General features: G+C 45.7%; 1 protein-coding gene across 1 annotated transcript; it reads right to left on the reverse strand.

The window, feature by feature from the left end:
• Positions 1-10,614: 10,614 nt before the first annotated feature.
• On the reverse strand, positions 10,615-10,941 carry PHALS_14474 (uncharacterized protein; the record flags this gene model as incomplete). Its single annotated transcript, XM_024730294.1, has 2 exons — positions 10,615-10,625; positions 10,788-10,941. 2 exons carry the CDS (start codon positions 10,939-10,941, stop codon positions 10,615-10,617), a joined length of 165 nt encoding a protein of 54 aa, XP_024580585.1.
• Positions 10,942-16,216: the final 5,275 nt, after the last annotated feature.

A 16,216-nucleotide genomic window follows, 5' to 3' on the forward strand; every position in this document is an offset into this window, starting at 1 on the left:
CAGAAAGGATGTTCCCCAAAACAACATGGTTGAATGTACAAAGTACAGTGCACTCGACTTGAACATTGGGTGAGCCCAATTGCTCATGAGAGCGAATGATATCCCGCTGACAGCGGTGAGTACTATGAGCGACATGCTCTTTGAGTGGCTGGTGATGCACCAAGGGCTGTCAAATGCACCATCAACATTTAATCGTAGTTGTTCAAGCACCACCGGGCGTATGCACAGACATGTATCGACGACAGATTCGTTCACAAACGTGCGGACACGGGAGGACGGATGAAGGAGATCACATCATCTATCTAAGAGCGGCGCTTGAGTGCATGCGCACAAATGTGATGTATGCTATTGCAGACAAGTGCATCTCCGGCGCCGAAGAAATCTCCTTTTCAGGGTACTTCATCGGGTAGCGTGGCCTTCGAGCGAATCCCGCTAAGGTCAAGGCCATTGTGGACTGGCCGATTCTAAAGAACGAAAACTACTTGCGCAAGTGGGTTGGTCTCGCCAACAACTTTTACACGTATTGCGCAAATTTTGTGGAAATGGAACGACCATAGTCTCATCTCCTAAAGAAGGATAAGGAATGGTGTTGAGACAACGAGCATCAGGAGACTTTTGACGGGGTCGAAGAAATCCTCCTCCATGCACCAATTCTGGTGGTCCCAGAGCCCGATCGTCCTTATAGTGTCGTCTGTGACGCATCGGACTTTGCCATCGGCTGTGACATGCTGCACACAGACGCCGTGAAGTGAGGTCGGATGATCGTGGACGGATCTCGCCAGCTCAAGGCTGCGAAGAAAAAGTACCCAGTCTACAACAAGGAATTGCTTGCGATGAGCTTTGCACTTGTCACGTTCAGGGTGAGCCTGCTCGGCTCCAAGCCTTTTGTAATCTACACAGCTCATGCGTCACTACACACTGCAACTCAGTCGCCTCATCTCTCGCAGAGGATGGCCAGGTGGCTCTCGTTTTTCGCATAATGTAACTTCGAGGTGAAGTCTTAGCCAGGAAAGCAGGATGCTTTGGCTGATGCGTTGTCACGCAGTCCAGGTTATGAGCTTACCCATGTCACGACAGTGACATCATTCGTGACGGATTTGATCCACGCCGCGTACACGGGTAGTGATATGTGCGTAGCACTGCTACAGGCTCTCGGGAGCAAGGAGTTTGAAAGCTCGGACAAGAAGTTGTCGCCGCGACTGCGTGTACGATTACACCATTATTCGCTGATTAACGGAGTGCTGTATCATAGCACCGATTTAACGGATACGCCACAATTTGTGGTTCCTCTCGACGAGTATTTGAAATACGGTATTCTCTATTACCTCACTCAGTGGTCATCTCGGTCGTGAGAGGACGAACAGCTCGGTGAGTTGCCACGACTGGTGGCCCAAGTTGCACAAATGGATGAGCACATATGTGCGCACTTGTAAGACGTGTTACGGGGTGAAATACTCTCCGAGTGCGGCAGCGCCGCTGGCCAGTTTGCCGGTACCCTTCGGGCATGAGTATGGACTTTGTGTTTGGCCTATCGAAGGACTCGGCGAGCAACATGGGTGTCGCGGTCTTCATCGACGGTGTCGACACAGCGACACTGTTTGTGGATTGTGTTTTTCGACAACATGTACTCCCGGAGTTAATTGTAGCAGACAGAGACCCATGCTTCACTGGGAAGTTTTGGTCGACGATCTTCAAGGTGCTTAGCACCAAGTTAGATATGTCAACAGCGGACCATAGACAAACCGATGGTCAAACTGAGCGCATGCATCGCCTTGTTGAGGAGGTCCTTTGCAGCGTCTGCATTGAGCCGCCGAGGCGCTGGAGTGCCATGCTGCCACTCGTAGAGTTCGCTCTAAACAATGCAGTTCATTCTTCTACCGCCTACACGCCGTTCTACGTAAACAGGCTCGTTCATCCTCGGGCTCAGAGCTTGGTGGGGAGAAATAACTGAGCGGCTAGCTGATGTCAGCCCCCTCACTGTTTGCTAGAAGTCGATGACTTCCTGTCTACCTGACTGAGTGTTTTACGACACGTTCGCGATGCGATGGCTGAAAGCCAGGACATGCAGAAAGAATATGCAGACAGAAAAAGCAAGAGAAATGTTAAAAAACTTTGAGGGTGGAGACTTGGTTTTAGTAAATGAGTAAAATCCTCCTACACATATAGTTTCAGTTGGCATTAAGACGAAGCTCCGTCCACAATTTATCGGACCGTTTAAGGTTGTGGCCAAGCGTGGCCTTGCATATACGCCAAGCCTTTCGAGAAGAATGCGCACCCACCCCGTGTTTTATGTGGGCTTGCTCGGCGCAAGTGAATGCGGACGCGTTAGCGCATAGGCGTTCGGCTCTCCAAAAGCTGAACCAACAACTTGTTTTGAGCATGGAGTGCAACGATTTCCTTTAGAGAAGCGCCAGGCGCTCTACCGTCGCACGAAGTGGCGCGTTCATCTGCTCGACGGCTAGAGGCTGCTCCGACAGAGTACGATAGTACTCAACGTGAAGCAGTAGGTGCACAAAGTGCTGCAAGCTCTTGAGGTCTTCCGCACAGCGGAATGCGACCTCAGCATGATGCTCAGCGGATCCCCGATGGTAACGGACCTTGTCTTCAGGAGCTCGAAGAGCATCGAGTCACCGGACAGAGATCGACCAAGTCGTCATCTCCGCCGCCGACACTTCTCGACGAGAACAGTATTTTCCACTATCATGTGAAACGCCTTGTTGGTTGACGTTGTCGACAGGGTCAAACTTAGTATCTTGTGAGGTGGCAGGATACCCAGACTCCGGGAACCTGTGGGAGCTTGAGGCGTCACTTTTGCATGCCTGCCCAGACGTCGTGGACGCTTATGGTCAGAGGGATCATGACATTCCGCGTCGTTGTACGCTTCGAAATTCTCGGCAATAGCCAGGGAAGCCAAAGGGTCATGAGCTGAGTACAAGCAATGGTCTTGAGCTGCTGTTATCGTAGACTCACCCGAGTGAGAGACCACAGATATCGCGAGAGCGTGACGAACAAATCCATACATCGCAGGGCGACAATCCGAAGGAAATCGGCAACGCACCTTGAGTTGGGCAGACTCAAACCGAAGATGGCTTCTACGCGCACGTCCACCTCCTTAAGGCTCTGCGATAAGTTCGACAGCGAGGAAGGTTCCCAGTACCGCTGCACCTATCGCTCAAAGAGCTCTTCATCGTTTGCAGCGATTTCGCCAGTGGCTAGCACCACAGGAATCGTCCGCATCGCGGGTACAGGGGCGCCTCCTCTTTAAGCGCGAAGTCGAGCGCGGTGCATACCCATTGGGCTTTATTGCGGTACGAAGAAGCGAGCTCTAAGAGCTTTTCGTGCGTCAAGTGTAATGGCTGGGAGCCCGACTACGTTAATGCCCAGCGGTCGAGTGATTGCGTCCTTCGATTCAGTAGAAGGAACCGCCGAACGGAAGCCGTATTCCATACGAGAGTCTGTGGATGCGCGCGCATAGCCACCCTGCGGGCAGCCTCCAACTACTACTCCTGTGCCTCGTCGAGGCGATTGGTTATGCCAGCACTTCATCCGGAAGTCGTGAGGTCGGGAAACGGACACGGACACGGTGTCCGCAAGGTTCGAGCAGGGCTCACGCCGCGCCGCCGGCGTACCTCGTCCTTCTCTTCTTCCCATTCTGGACAAGGAATATCCGACTCGTCCTTGACTTCCCCCGAATCCTCGACGAAGAAACCTGTTGCCCTTGGCGGTGCGGTGTGTGGCGCTTGGTTGCGGAGGGCTTGGGATGCGCTTCCCTTGAAGCCGCGAATGTGCTGTCCAAAGCTGCACAAATTTGCACCGCGTGTAGTAGACAACGAAAGGCTCTGCCCGCGGACGCTCTAGGAACCAGGATGTTTTTGGTGTCATAGACGCAGGGCTCGTTGAGCAGAGAATGCGTGAAAAGGTTTAAAACCGAAAATGTTTCTTAGACACGCGAGCTTGACTGTTTAATATGAATTGTGGGTAATCACAATTCTGATGGGGGAGAGTATAACGGGGCTACATGTACCCTTGTATGAAGGAGTGAGTCACACATGACGGTGTGACTACACCTTAGCAAGAAGCCAGGACTTCCAGTGGTTATGCATTTTAATTAGGTTTTACAATTTAGATAGGGAAGACTATAGATTGAGATATAGGCGACTCTGCCGCAAATAAAACAAATGAAATATATTTTAAATTTTGAGCGGAAGAGCGTATTTGCCTTGGGTTCAAATTGTGGGTACTCTTGGAGTTCGATCCGCTATACTCATACTGTTCTAGTATAGAACGTAAGGTCGGTGACCAAAGCTTAGCTTCTCTACAAAGAGCTACGGCAGCCCCGCTGCAAATTCAAACATTTTGTGTGATATAGAATGCTGGTTCATTCTTGAGTATCTGTATTAGTGACGCCACCGATGTGTCTCTGTCATTTGAACTGAATGACGTAAGCTAGTCACTACTGCTGGGAACTTTCTGTGAAAGTTGAAGCTCATGTCTTTTGAGGTTCAAGCTCCGTACACCCAATCTTGTACAAATTCAAGCTGAGCTTCAACCTCAGTACACTTTTGATTTCATGAATCAAGTTTTAGGAACCCAAGATGTCATCAATAAAACATCTAGGAGCCCTAAGGTGTAGCTCTAGGAACCATGAACTCACCTTTATTTGATTAAAAATTTCTTTTAAGGTCTCACATTGTCTTTTTTCACTCCCTCCACGTCGGGAATCGTGTCCTCGTCGCATGAGTGTATGTTGTGTTTGAGAGAAAATTGTCGGCAGCGCCCTTTTTCGCTTCAAGCAGCTTTTCCAACGACACTCGTTTTTGGATGGACACACGGCTAATAAGCGCTTTACGCTTTCCGATTCTAGCCATATTCTTTTTTTGTCCGAGCGACGTAGAGAAGGCTGATTACTGCTCAGTCCAGCTGTTTCTCTAACTGAGGTGCTGACAAATGAAATGTTCCCTCACTCGACTTCACATTAGTGTATGGTACTCGAGCGGATGCGGAAAGTCATCGGATTAGCTGCTGTAGCCACCATGCTGCATCGACTTCACCAAATGATTAGAAGAAAGCGGTCATCAGTTTTATGCATCATGAGATTATAGAAGCAGGTCGCAATCCTGTTTCTTAGTACAGAACGATGCTTGTGAAGCCAAGCGCGTCTTTGTACTGTGTTGGGGAGAACAAGAATCTCTCGCGATGGTTCGTCGAGCTGGATAATCACCGCAAGATAGCTGCGAGATCTTTGCAGCCAGTGTTGTACGCGTTGTCTAACCTTGCTGGTCGGGCGAAGGGTTAAGAGTATGATCAGCGTTTAGCCATCTAAACAGCTTTCACATCTAAAAGATCAAGCTTGAGATGGCGAAGAAACCACCACAAAGTGCTTTCCATGCTCGTGTCCAATTCTTGAAGCTTCGTTAAGGTCGTTACGACCTACGCTCGTATGCACATCGTGCTCTTTACTTGATGGTTGACATATCTTTTGCCGTTTCAACGCATATTGTAACGTTTATGGCGGGTGTGAGTGATAAGCTGATCCAGATTCAATTGTTCATTGAATACCTCAAAATTTCAGACAAAGCTATCCACCGCGCGATACGAGAAGATTTTAGCATCAAGCAAGCCACGTTGAATGGCTTCGTACCAAGACAAGCATGTCAGTCGACTGCTACAAGTGATATCCTCGAATTGCCAAGTGTCTTTGCTCAGTCGGCAACAGACGCAGGTTGCTCGTTTGGACAACCGTGGATGTTTAACCGGTCGTCGGTTCTCAAGGATAAAAGAAACGGGACCGTTCAGTAGGGGTGGTGCTCCCTTTGAGGCCCGAGAGAAATACTGTAAACGCTGGGGATACACAAAACTCTGGTCTCAATGTGCATGATGCACATGAAATTCCCAATTAGAGTGATAAATTTTCATTCAGATTGCGACTTCGATTGTCCAAAAAGACCTTGTAGGAAATCACTCCGAGCTTTGATTGACACTGATGCATTAAAAACTTTTGTTTGCCCGCAATTTATAATGTTAGCCTCCTAATATGAAAAGAGAAACGATTAATTATTCAGCAAAAGGATTTACAAAAAGATGCCGAAGCAATTCTACCGCTTAGCAAAGTGGTTTGGGAACTTTCGAATCGAAGACGAGTTTATCCTTCTCGATTTAAATGAAAACTTCAATCTCATCCTAGGTACGCTATGGTTGATGCGTTATCCGGCAGGCATTACCTGGATGAGAATGAAATTTTTTGTTAAAAGTTGTTCAGCGCTAATTTAATCTACATGTCGACGAATGGTATAGTATGGGCGCGTGCATCCATCGAAGAAATCACAGAATTCCTTGGTGATATAGTTGTTTGCAATGGCCCCTGCATCGGAGATGCCGTAGCACTTTTGCATAGAGGAAGCTAAGCGAAGCTAAGCTTCCTCTAAGGTCGGTGACCGTCGTTTATACTTAGAACTAGTGCTAGTGTGGCGAATCGCAATCTGCTTACTCCAAGAGTAACCACAACCTCAAACCAAGGCAAAAAACTCTTCCGCTCATAATGTCAACTGTATATCTTGGTTTTAATTGCGGCAAGCCGTCTATATCTAAATCTATAAGTTTTCCTAATTACATAGTAAACCTTATGAAAATGCATAACTACTGGCAGTCCAGCCACGTACTGACTTCTTGTTCAGGTGTAGCCACACCATTGTGTAGTTACACCGTGTTGTGTCACCCACACCCTTGTATGGTCACACCAACTTGTGTCACCCACACCCTTGTATGGTCACACCAACTTGTGTGACCCACCCCTTCATACCAGGGTATGTGTAACCCCGTTACACCCCCCACGACACCAATTGGAGCAGTCAGGAGCCGGAAAAGACTGCTTTGCCATCGATATGGTGGTCATGGGCGATAGGAGTATGACTAATATAAGTTTTACATTTGTACATCTGTATACCCTCTTTCAGCTCTTTTGTATCAGAACTGGAGGCACTTATCGGGTGTGAAAGGTTTAAAGCCTTTTGCTATAGCTATAAATGTCACTTCACCTTTTCTCCTCTTTACGTAAGTCAACGGCTCGTTGGATGCGAGCAACACGCCGTGAGGCGTGCCAGTTGATCTAAACCTTCCTCTGAGGATGTGTGTGAACGGATGGGTAATCTCCGTCACAATGGGGTAACGTCAAAGAGTTTGGAGCTGTTTTTTGCCGCTTAGGCAAAGAACGTCTTTCAAATTAGCTGATTCACTTGATCGCGGCATTGTTGATCGGAACGAGAACTTCTTTAAAAGGTCTGCCAACTTATCAATAATTTTAACTTTAACAGGGGTGATGTAATGGACTACATTGCTGCATTATATAAAGGCAACCTATGGACCTTATGCATGCATTATGAAAATTGTAAACAAAATGGACTACAGTATGGAACCCCGACATATACGTCTCACATCTTATATGAAGTCATAAACATATTGAATGCTGGTTCCTACTTAGGAGCTTGTACTGGTGACGAGACCGACGTATCTTTGTCAATTAAAAGTGTTGGCGTAAGCCAATAATTTATGTCAGGAACTTTCTATGCAAGCTGAAGTTCAAGCTTTTCGAGGTTTAAGCTGTTAAAGCTCAACTCCGTACACACAAGACCTTCTATATGTTCAAGCTGAGGTTCAACCTCAGTGCACTCTTGATTTTATGAATCAGATTCATAGAAACCCAAGGTTATATTTGTAAGACCTAGTGGCGTTTTGCATGTAGATTAAGGAACCAATGAGTCATTTTTATTCTGATGGAAATCTACGTTTAAAACCTCTAGAGGTATTTTCCGAATCGGAATCGTTCTTCTTTCTTCCTCATCTCTCCGCGTCGGAAATTGCTTCCTCGTCGCACAGGCGTATATGTTGTGTTTGAGTGACTGTTGTAAACAGCGCCTTCTTAAGGGTCGACGAACGGTTGCGGCTCGCTTACTGACCTAAAGCAATCCTTACCTATTTTGAGAAAGAGATTAGTGTCTCATTAATTGCGAAGTACAACTTCCGTGCTGCTACGGCTTGATGGGGTACAGTAACAAGAAATAGCAGATGTTTGATTGTGGCAGAGGCGATGAAGGGGTGTCTTTATTCTCAACAGGACTGGGATCCACAGCTGAACAGCATCGCGGTATTCGCGGATGTAAATGTATCAGTAAACAAAACATCTGCTCTCGGCTCAAATGTTTACTTATGCTAGGACTACCTACTGAAACAGAACTGGTCTCCATTGTACCCCAAGATGGTCGTGGTCAATGACGCTCTGTCCCGATGGGAGCGACGCCCTATCAGAGGGGTGAGACGAACCGTCCAGATTTACTAGCTGTCAAGATAAACGTCCCGGCCAGTTTCTGATATCAATATTTTGGCCATTGTTGATTCGTGAGAAGCCCTTATTGATTTAAAAGCGACGAATGACTACGTACGGCGTGCGACTTTCAAAAACAATGATGGTATTATAGTTGTCATGATCAGATACGATATTCGTGCGTCTTTCGACGGGCACACTGATAAAAAAGTAGAAGTTTCTGTTGAGCCTTCAAGTGACGTTTAGGGAATTTAATAACGTGAAAAGTTATATAGTCTTGGATCCCAGGTTCGAGAATTGACCTTATTCTAGGTACGGCATGGCTAGATCGTCACAAGCCATGTAAAATTTGGAAAAGTATGATACCACGCACATACGCGTTTGTTGCCCACCAATCTCTGAAGTTAGAGTCGCTTTTGACGCGGGCACGAAACTGCAATAGCTTCCATACAGACCGTGGGCTTGCACTAAATTGAATTTATTGGTATAATTCAGTGCCTACAATAGAGCACAGAAGACAGAAACGGCTTTACGTGAGATGCAGTCTCAGAATAAGACAGAAAATAATCAATTGTCTATCGCAATCTTCAGAGTGTATTCTTTTGGAGACGAGAAAGGCCGACATGTCGTGGTCCTCAAGGTGCATCCTTGGCGGAAAGTGAGAAATAGCCGGGACTGTTGTGTTCCATGCCGGGGCAGATGGAAAGTGGGAGCGACTGGGAGTCGCAATCATCCGTGCCAGTGCTGGTAGAGTTGATGGGCGACTAGATGTCGCAAGTAGAAGCGCTATTCCTTGAAGTTGAAATGTTGGTATATCCCAAACATGCTGTGACGGCACAGCTGATCCATCATACCGTGCGACGGGTTTACCGCGCAGACATGTAACTCCTCGGGTAAGTGGAAAAATGAATTTTCACTTAACAACGGAGTCCGACCGTACTCCTAGGATCTTAAAAGTTTATCCGTCACTACCTCTCGCAGAACTACTTTTTAATGTGAAGAAATTTTCCTTGTGGGTATGTTTAAAGAATCGCAAAATGGTGATCTCACCGAAGTGCTACAGTCAGCACCAAAGGAGAAGCTGTGCCCGCCATACGTGCCCGATGAATCTGTATTTGAAGCACTTCCCGAGTTCTGAGTGTGAAGACAAGAACAGCTTTTTATGCGTTCTTCCTATTTTTTGTTGAAGGAAGGACACAACAAGATGATAAAACCACTACGCGGCTTTCACATAAAAGCAGAGTGTATCATAAGTCTTACTTGCTCAAAAATCTAATGGTTGCGTTACACGAGCTACTTTTTCCCGAAAAGTTAGCTCCGTGTTCTGCACAGAGGTAGCCATCAATAGCGTCATACGGATTTCTGCATAAGGGCCAATGTCGTGTGTCAAAATACTTGTTTTCATAAACAAGTGCTTTTATGATACAATCTCCGATCTGGGGCAACATGCGTGGTCAATCTGTTGTCGACACTTCGTGGTATTTCTTCAACAAGGAATAAAAATGCATTTGCAGGATATTTTAGTCAAGTTGTTCCATTCCCCGCAGTCGCCGCGTCTCTGATATCTTAAGGGCAGATTCATAAATGACGAATGCTGAAATCAGCTCCTTCTCCGGTACCAACCGCACTATTTCTATGTCATTGTTGTCTTAAAGTAGTAACTTTGTATGCATCAAGTAACGGTATTTTCATTAGCGCTTTAAGAGCTAGTGCTAGAGATAATTAGGGTTTCGCACAGTCGCTTAGCACTGGACGCACAAAAAAATAAATCTACTCGCCACATAGCGGTGGAACTTCACTGCTCGTGTGGTAGGTCTGGCAAACTGTAGTGGTGACAAAGCATAAGTGTAACATCATTAAGGATACGAGACATCTTACTTACACCCATCGCTTGGGCGCGGGAGACCGCAGCGCCCAGTCGCTCCCACTCTTCACCGGTCCTTACACAGGATAAGTTTTCGTTGTTCTTTACTTTCATATCAGACATATACTCGGAGGACCACGACAAATAATTAGTTTTATATGCATGACAGCAGAATTACGCTCTATCTCATCCTGAGACCGCGAATCGCCCACTATCACTTCTGTCTTTCGATCTCTGCTCAAGGCACCTAAAAAGATCGTAATTATCAATTTTGGACTCGTAATTCCCGGTATAGAACCTTTGTGCCCGTGCCAAAAGTCTTTTGTTTACTGGTAAAAGTGTGTTCAGGATTCATCTAGACTATATCAGAAGAAATGTACGTCTTACCCAAATTTTTCGATTTAAGTTCTCTTCGTGGCTCGTGGTATTTTTGTCACAGCCCACCTAGATCATATATCGGATTCACGTTCTACGCTGACAGAGTCCTTAATGACACTTGAACGGCCCCACACAAACCTCGATATTTTTGCTAGTGTCCTATCGAAAGACGTACAAATATCGAATTTCTAGCTGTGTAAAGTTTAATGTTCTGTCAACTAATCTGACGGTCTCGTGTCGAGCGTAAGCGCATGGGACTCCCGAGTCTATCGGAGCTTTTTTTCGGCTCCACAATCGCCAGGACCTTAAATTCTGTACCTAGCAAATCTTGACTGTAAGCCCACCGCTCTTCAGACCACTTGGGGCTAACCTCTATTTTCATGAAGTTGAAAGGAGCCCAGCTTCTCTCCACTAGCAAAGAAGCTCAAAAAGAAAATATTACGACGACAGCGGATGGCTCGCAAGAAAATAATATTTATATACCCAAGATTTATATTCCCGTGTACTGCAGAGCTGCTCAGCAGCAAAGAAATTTCACTTTAGATCCATTACCTCTAACGCGCTCATAGAAATGACTATTTGTATCCACTATCAGCCCACACAGCACAGGTGTGTTCTCCGCATTGAATAATGTTTTGGTGAGACACAACCAGCAGATTCCTCATCGGGCCCTGATGTGGAGCATGTGGTACCCATGATGAGGCTGCTGCTGTTCATTTAGTCCTTCGAGTGTCGGGACCAGGAAAGACGCTCCCCTGTATGTGCAAAGAAGTTATGACCATAAAATCGGCCATGCATTCGAGCAACAGCGCGTCGCAAATCAGACTATCAAGAAAACGGTTGAGCGCGAAGGGTCAAAGACCCGCCTTGAGACCGTCCATGAAGATGTTGGTCGGTCCTGCCTTATAGATAGGGTAAATAATATCCATTGAAGCGATAATAGCTTTAACTCTTTTATATATTCTTCATTCCTCGCTTTGAATGCCCGCGATACGAATAGTTAGTCAGTTCGAGCCCTCGCGGCTTCTATCATTTTGAGACTTTAACTTTGAAAAGCCTCCTACTGCACATGAGTGTCCATTCTCACGCGCTGCTCCCAATTTTGTGTATGGCTCCAGGTGGGTCATTATCGCTCCGGCCCTTGGGCCGCCTGTTTTCCGAATCCTTCGAGGCCAACAATTGACATAATTTTTAAAAGCCTGTCTAGATATCCCGGACACAGGTAACTGGAAATAACATGCTCATCCTCACGAGAATCACAGTCCATTAATGACTTGGTGGTAGAGAGATTACTATTGCTACCAAGTGCAGCAAGGTTTGCCGTGTTTTTAGCACGGAGAAAGCTTTACAATTTGGAGATCGCGCTAAAAAATGCAGTGAGTATCTCTTTGTACGGTCCCCCAGGGGTGATACTGTGAGTCTCCTAGTACTACGTGCCCTATTCGCAGTGGTATTCCAAAAATTTGTAAAAATAAATGGTATTTTAGCAACAATTATTCTGAATACATAATTGTTGCTAAAACGTAACATGAACAGTAATGTATTAATGAATACATTACTGTTCATGTTACGTTTTAAATCTCACAATCACAAAAATGGAATGTGTATTTCATAAAATCTCACAATATTGATTGTTGCACAATTGTACGGAAGTGTAAGATGTATACACAATATTCCACAAAAGACTCAGCTGAAATGTTTTGTTGATAAGATATTGCGCAAATGAGAACGCTTAGCGCGCAGCCGCTGCGTGCGGAGCTTTATTTTCCACTCTTTTTATTATTCAACGGTCCTGCCTAAATATTTAAATTGACCTCGAAGTCTTCTCCTGTGCAAGCTATTACGTCGCTCAGAGACCCTCCAAGATCGGCGCGGTCCTTGCGACTACCGATCATAAGACTATAATCACTAAGACTGGAGTGCTCTTTAATGAAAACTATCGAGGCAGTGCTGACCAGACACCTCAGCCCTCGCGTGGAGATAAAGACCACGTGATCAATGTGATTCGTTTTTCTCCGCATGAGAAACAAGCTTTGTGCCCTTTCTGTAAGGTGGGTAAATTTGCGACGCACCGCCGTAAAGCTAATGACGATTTTCGGATCTTCACCAGCATCCTGTGCCCCACACGCCCCTTCGCAAGCGTAAGCGCAAGATTTATGCTTACAATTGTCAGTTGGATCACATCAAGACTATTATTTTTTACTATAGTTGCTCGCCGCGCTGGTGTGACTTCTTACACGCCAATGCATGCGGACCAAAGGTAATGTTCTGACCAGAAATGGTACACCGGTAACTCAGTAGCCAGACAGTAACTCAGAATAATCATCAATGGGAGAAGACAACAAGAGCAGACGACAAAACATTCAGTCAAAGTTGACAGCAGGATATCCAGTTAGAGATTTGGAGGTAGCGGCGAATAGTGCGAAAAGGACTTGTAAATTTACTCTAAACTTTGCCGCTTGCCACTCATGTGATCCATCAACAGGTCTAGAGCTTAAGTCCTGCAATTGTTGCCTACGCTTATGACTCTCTCACTTTAGACCTCTCCGACCTCAATTGCATCGACAACTTTTACGGTACGATAACCTATTCGCAGAAAAGCTCAAGATGCAATTGGTGCTCGAGGAACGAGAACTGTAAAAGGCCGAGGGGGTCAGGCTTCAACACTGTCCCTCCACGCTCGACCAGTGGATGCTCAAATGGTAGACATGTAATACCAAGACAATTATCTGCCATGCAACCAAGAGTTTGAGGTAGACTTTTATCCTGTTAGTCGATGGTGCACATGATGCGAAAACCGTTTCTGGGTCTTCACTTCGTGAAAAGAGGCTTGATCAATAATCTCTTTTTTGTGGCTGCTTATTCTAGAAAATGACACGTGAAGTAACAATGTGCTACAGCACGTTGGTAAAATCAAGCAAGCTCCACTTTGTGGTCGCCCCGGTTTCTAAGGTTGACTTGATAATGATATTTCTCACATCTTGGAAGCTCATGGCGTCCGGTCTGCTTCACAAGGACATGAAGCGCAGAGAAGATCCGCGCTCTGTCAAGGTCAAGGCTTAAGTTTGCAAGCAATGGACAGCGCGAGAGATGACAAGCGCCGGTATATACCTCATGTGCTTGTCTCTACTTCAGAAAGCTTCGTCATCGATTTAAAAAGCTCAATTGCCAAAAGGATGCGGAGCAGTAAAGACCGCTACGCACTACTATCGCGCAGAGCTAAAGCTACTTTATCAATTTTGTCTGTTCTGCTGGTGGTCCTGCTGTCGTCCGCAGTGGTTAAAGTCGCCCAAGATATTTCTCAAAAGCGTATTTTGCCAAAATGGCTTGCTAGTAGCCATTATGCTGGATAGAGGTTTGCTTTATTAAGCAAAGGTGTCAAGAATTGTTTCAAGGTGCTTGACACCATATAGGTCATCTCAGCTAGTGACCATTTAAAGCTAGATGCCCAGACGGAGCGCGGTAATTTCGAGGTCGAGGATATTCTACAAAGTACTTGCGTGGATTTCCGCAGCACTGATGCGAATTTCTCCCACTCGCTACGAGTCAGCTCGGGCCCTAGTGAAGGAGGACTCTTGATACAGCACGACTTATAGCTGAGGGTCAAGATGTTAAGCGCAGCACACCGATACCAGAGGCAAAAATATTACATGTTGTGTGACAAGGAATGAGTGCTAACTGCTGATATATCCACAGATGCAGTGTCTACGGTCTAGATAGACTATGTTGCGGTCTTGCTGCATTGAACTGTTCGCGGTCGTACCGAAAAGAGATTTGAGTCATATATTCAACATTGCAAAAAGAACGAAAACATATTTTGCGCTTAGAGTGGAGTCCCTGAAGACATATCACGATCTCGCTTTTATAAATTGGTTAGATGTGAAGCGTTTTGCTGTTGACGAAGCAGCGTCTCTACCAGCCCATGTATTGAATTTACTCTCCGCTATCGACCGTCGACGCGGTTTCAAACCTTCTGAGATGTCGTAGGCCACTCAGTGCAATGGTGTAGCTCATAGAACGCATACAAAATGATACCATCTCAGTTTCGGACACAAGTCGACACTCTTGGGGGGAGTCGAAGTTTCGCATTACGCAATGTGCTCACTAGAATCTGTCGCACGAGGGTTGTCCTACGCCGTGAGCAATCGATGACTGAGAAAATGCCTTTATTAACCGAATCGAACAGCGGAACAGAGGTATATAACAGCTGAAACTTTTGTCCAGAAGAACAGTAGGTACCCCTCGATCCACATTCTCAAGATTGTTCAGGCATCGTTGCCGCTTATGACGTGGCACTATTCTCAGCTTTCATCTTCCTTTGAGTATAGTCAGGAACACTAGTTGCAGCACTTGCTACTTGTAATTTGAGAGAATCTTGACACTGGCTCGGTAGCTGTAATGACTGTCAATTACAGATGGTGAGATACGACGATATAAACGGCACATCAACGTTTACGCCATGCTTTCTGTTTCAGATGGTCAAAAATTGGTCGACGCTCAAGTCGGACGTCCATGCCAATCAAGCTGATATGTAGAGCTTTGAATTAAGTGCTTACCGACACGGTGCGCAAATCAAGTACTCTATCCTTGACTGTCTTAAAAACATTCATAGCTCAAAGTACGACACTTATGGAGGGTTTGGATTCCCAAAAGTTGCTGCTAAAAGTGTATGCGCTACCCGAGAAATTTCGTGGAATAGATCAATTTAGCAGTAAATGGGACGATTAAAGTGAGCTTTGTTTGCAAAACCAGCTTCACGTCTAATCTTGTAATTGAATATCTAGTCGTTATTTAATACTTTGTCGTCTGCTCATACTGCTCTTATAGTAAATGATACTTGATTTTGTCAGGTTACTAAATAACCAGTATCAGGTCGGTATAATAGGTAGCTGACGCGACTTTACTACAATGCTCCCACTCGACTCGACAGTGTATAGTCAATCGATATTCAATTTGTCCGGGAGATTTTCGAATTGCGCGATGAATATTGGTTCGTATATAGTCCGCCATCATTTCCTTCGTCAAACAGTGCTGCACCACCACTTGGCTTTAAAAAGCCTTCCCACGCACATTATAGTAGCGAACGTCAAATTGCTTGGTGCACTTGTAGGATTCGATTTTTTTTACCATCGCAAAAGAGGCTTTGACGCTCTCATAAATATCCAGACAATTCCTTTCTCCAAGTAATATTGCTTCTTGAGTTGCTTTAATCAACGTCATGGGTTCGCCACCGCCGATAGAAAGTGACATCGTGCGATGTTAAATAGTGTTTCATTGATACATCCATATCTATCTCGAACGCGTAGTTATTCGACATTAACAGCTTGATCTGCATATGAGTAGCCTAAAAATCTTTTTCCACCTGTTGCTTGTACCAAATGGCGTACATCATGTAGCAGTGCATGCGTTTGAGTGTGGAATACTGATTTGCTGCAAATTAGCTGAGCGCTTTCAGCGCCTCAGCATGGATTGGTCCATCCCAGTCATGAGTAAAATCAAGAACCGACGGCTTTGCAATTAGGCAGCCTATTTGCGCCTTACAACCCCTCGCACAAAGAATCTGATTAGATCTAACGGATTTTTACGAATGGTGATCGATGTTTTATTTATTAGTAGCCTCAAGAAATCGATCACTTTTGACAGGAGGTCTACAATTC

This window comes from Plasmopara halstedii (genome assembly GCF_900000015.1).
Source record: "Plasmopara halstedii genome assembly, contig: Scaffold_816, whole genome shotgun sequence".
NCBI lineage: Eukaryota > Oomycota > Peronosporomycetes > Peronosporales > Peronosporaceae > Plasmopara > Plasmopara halstedii.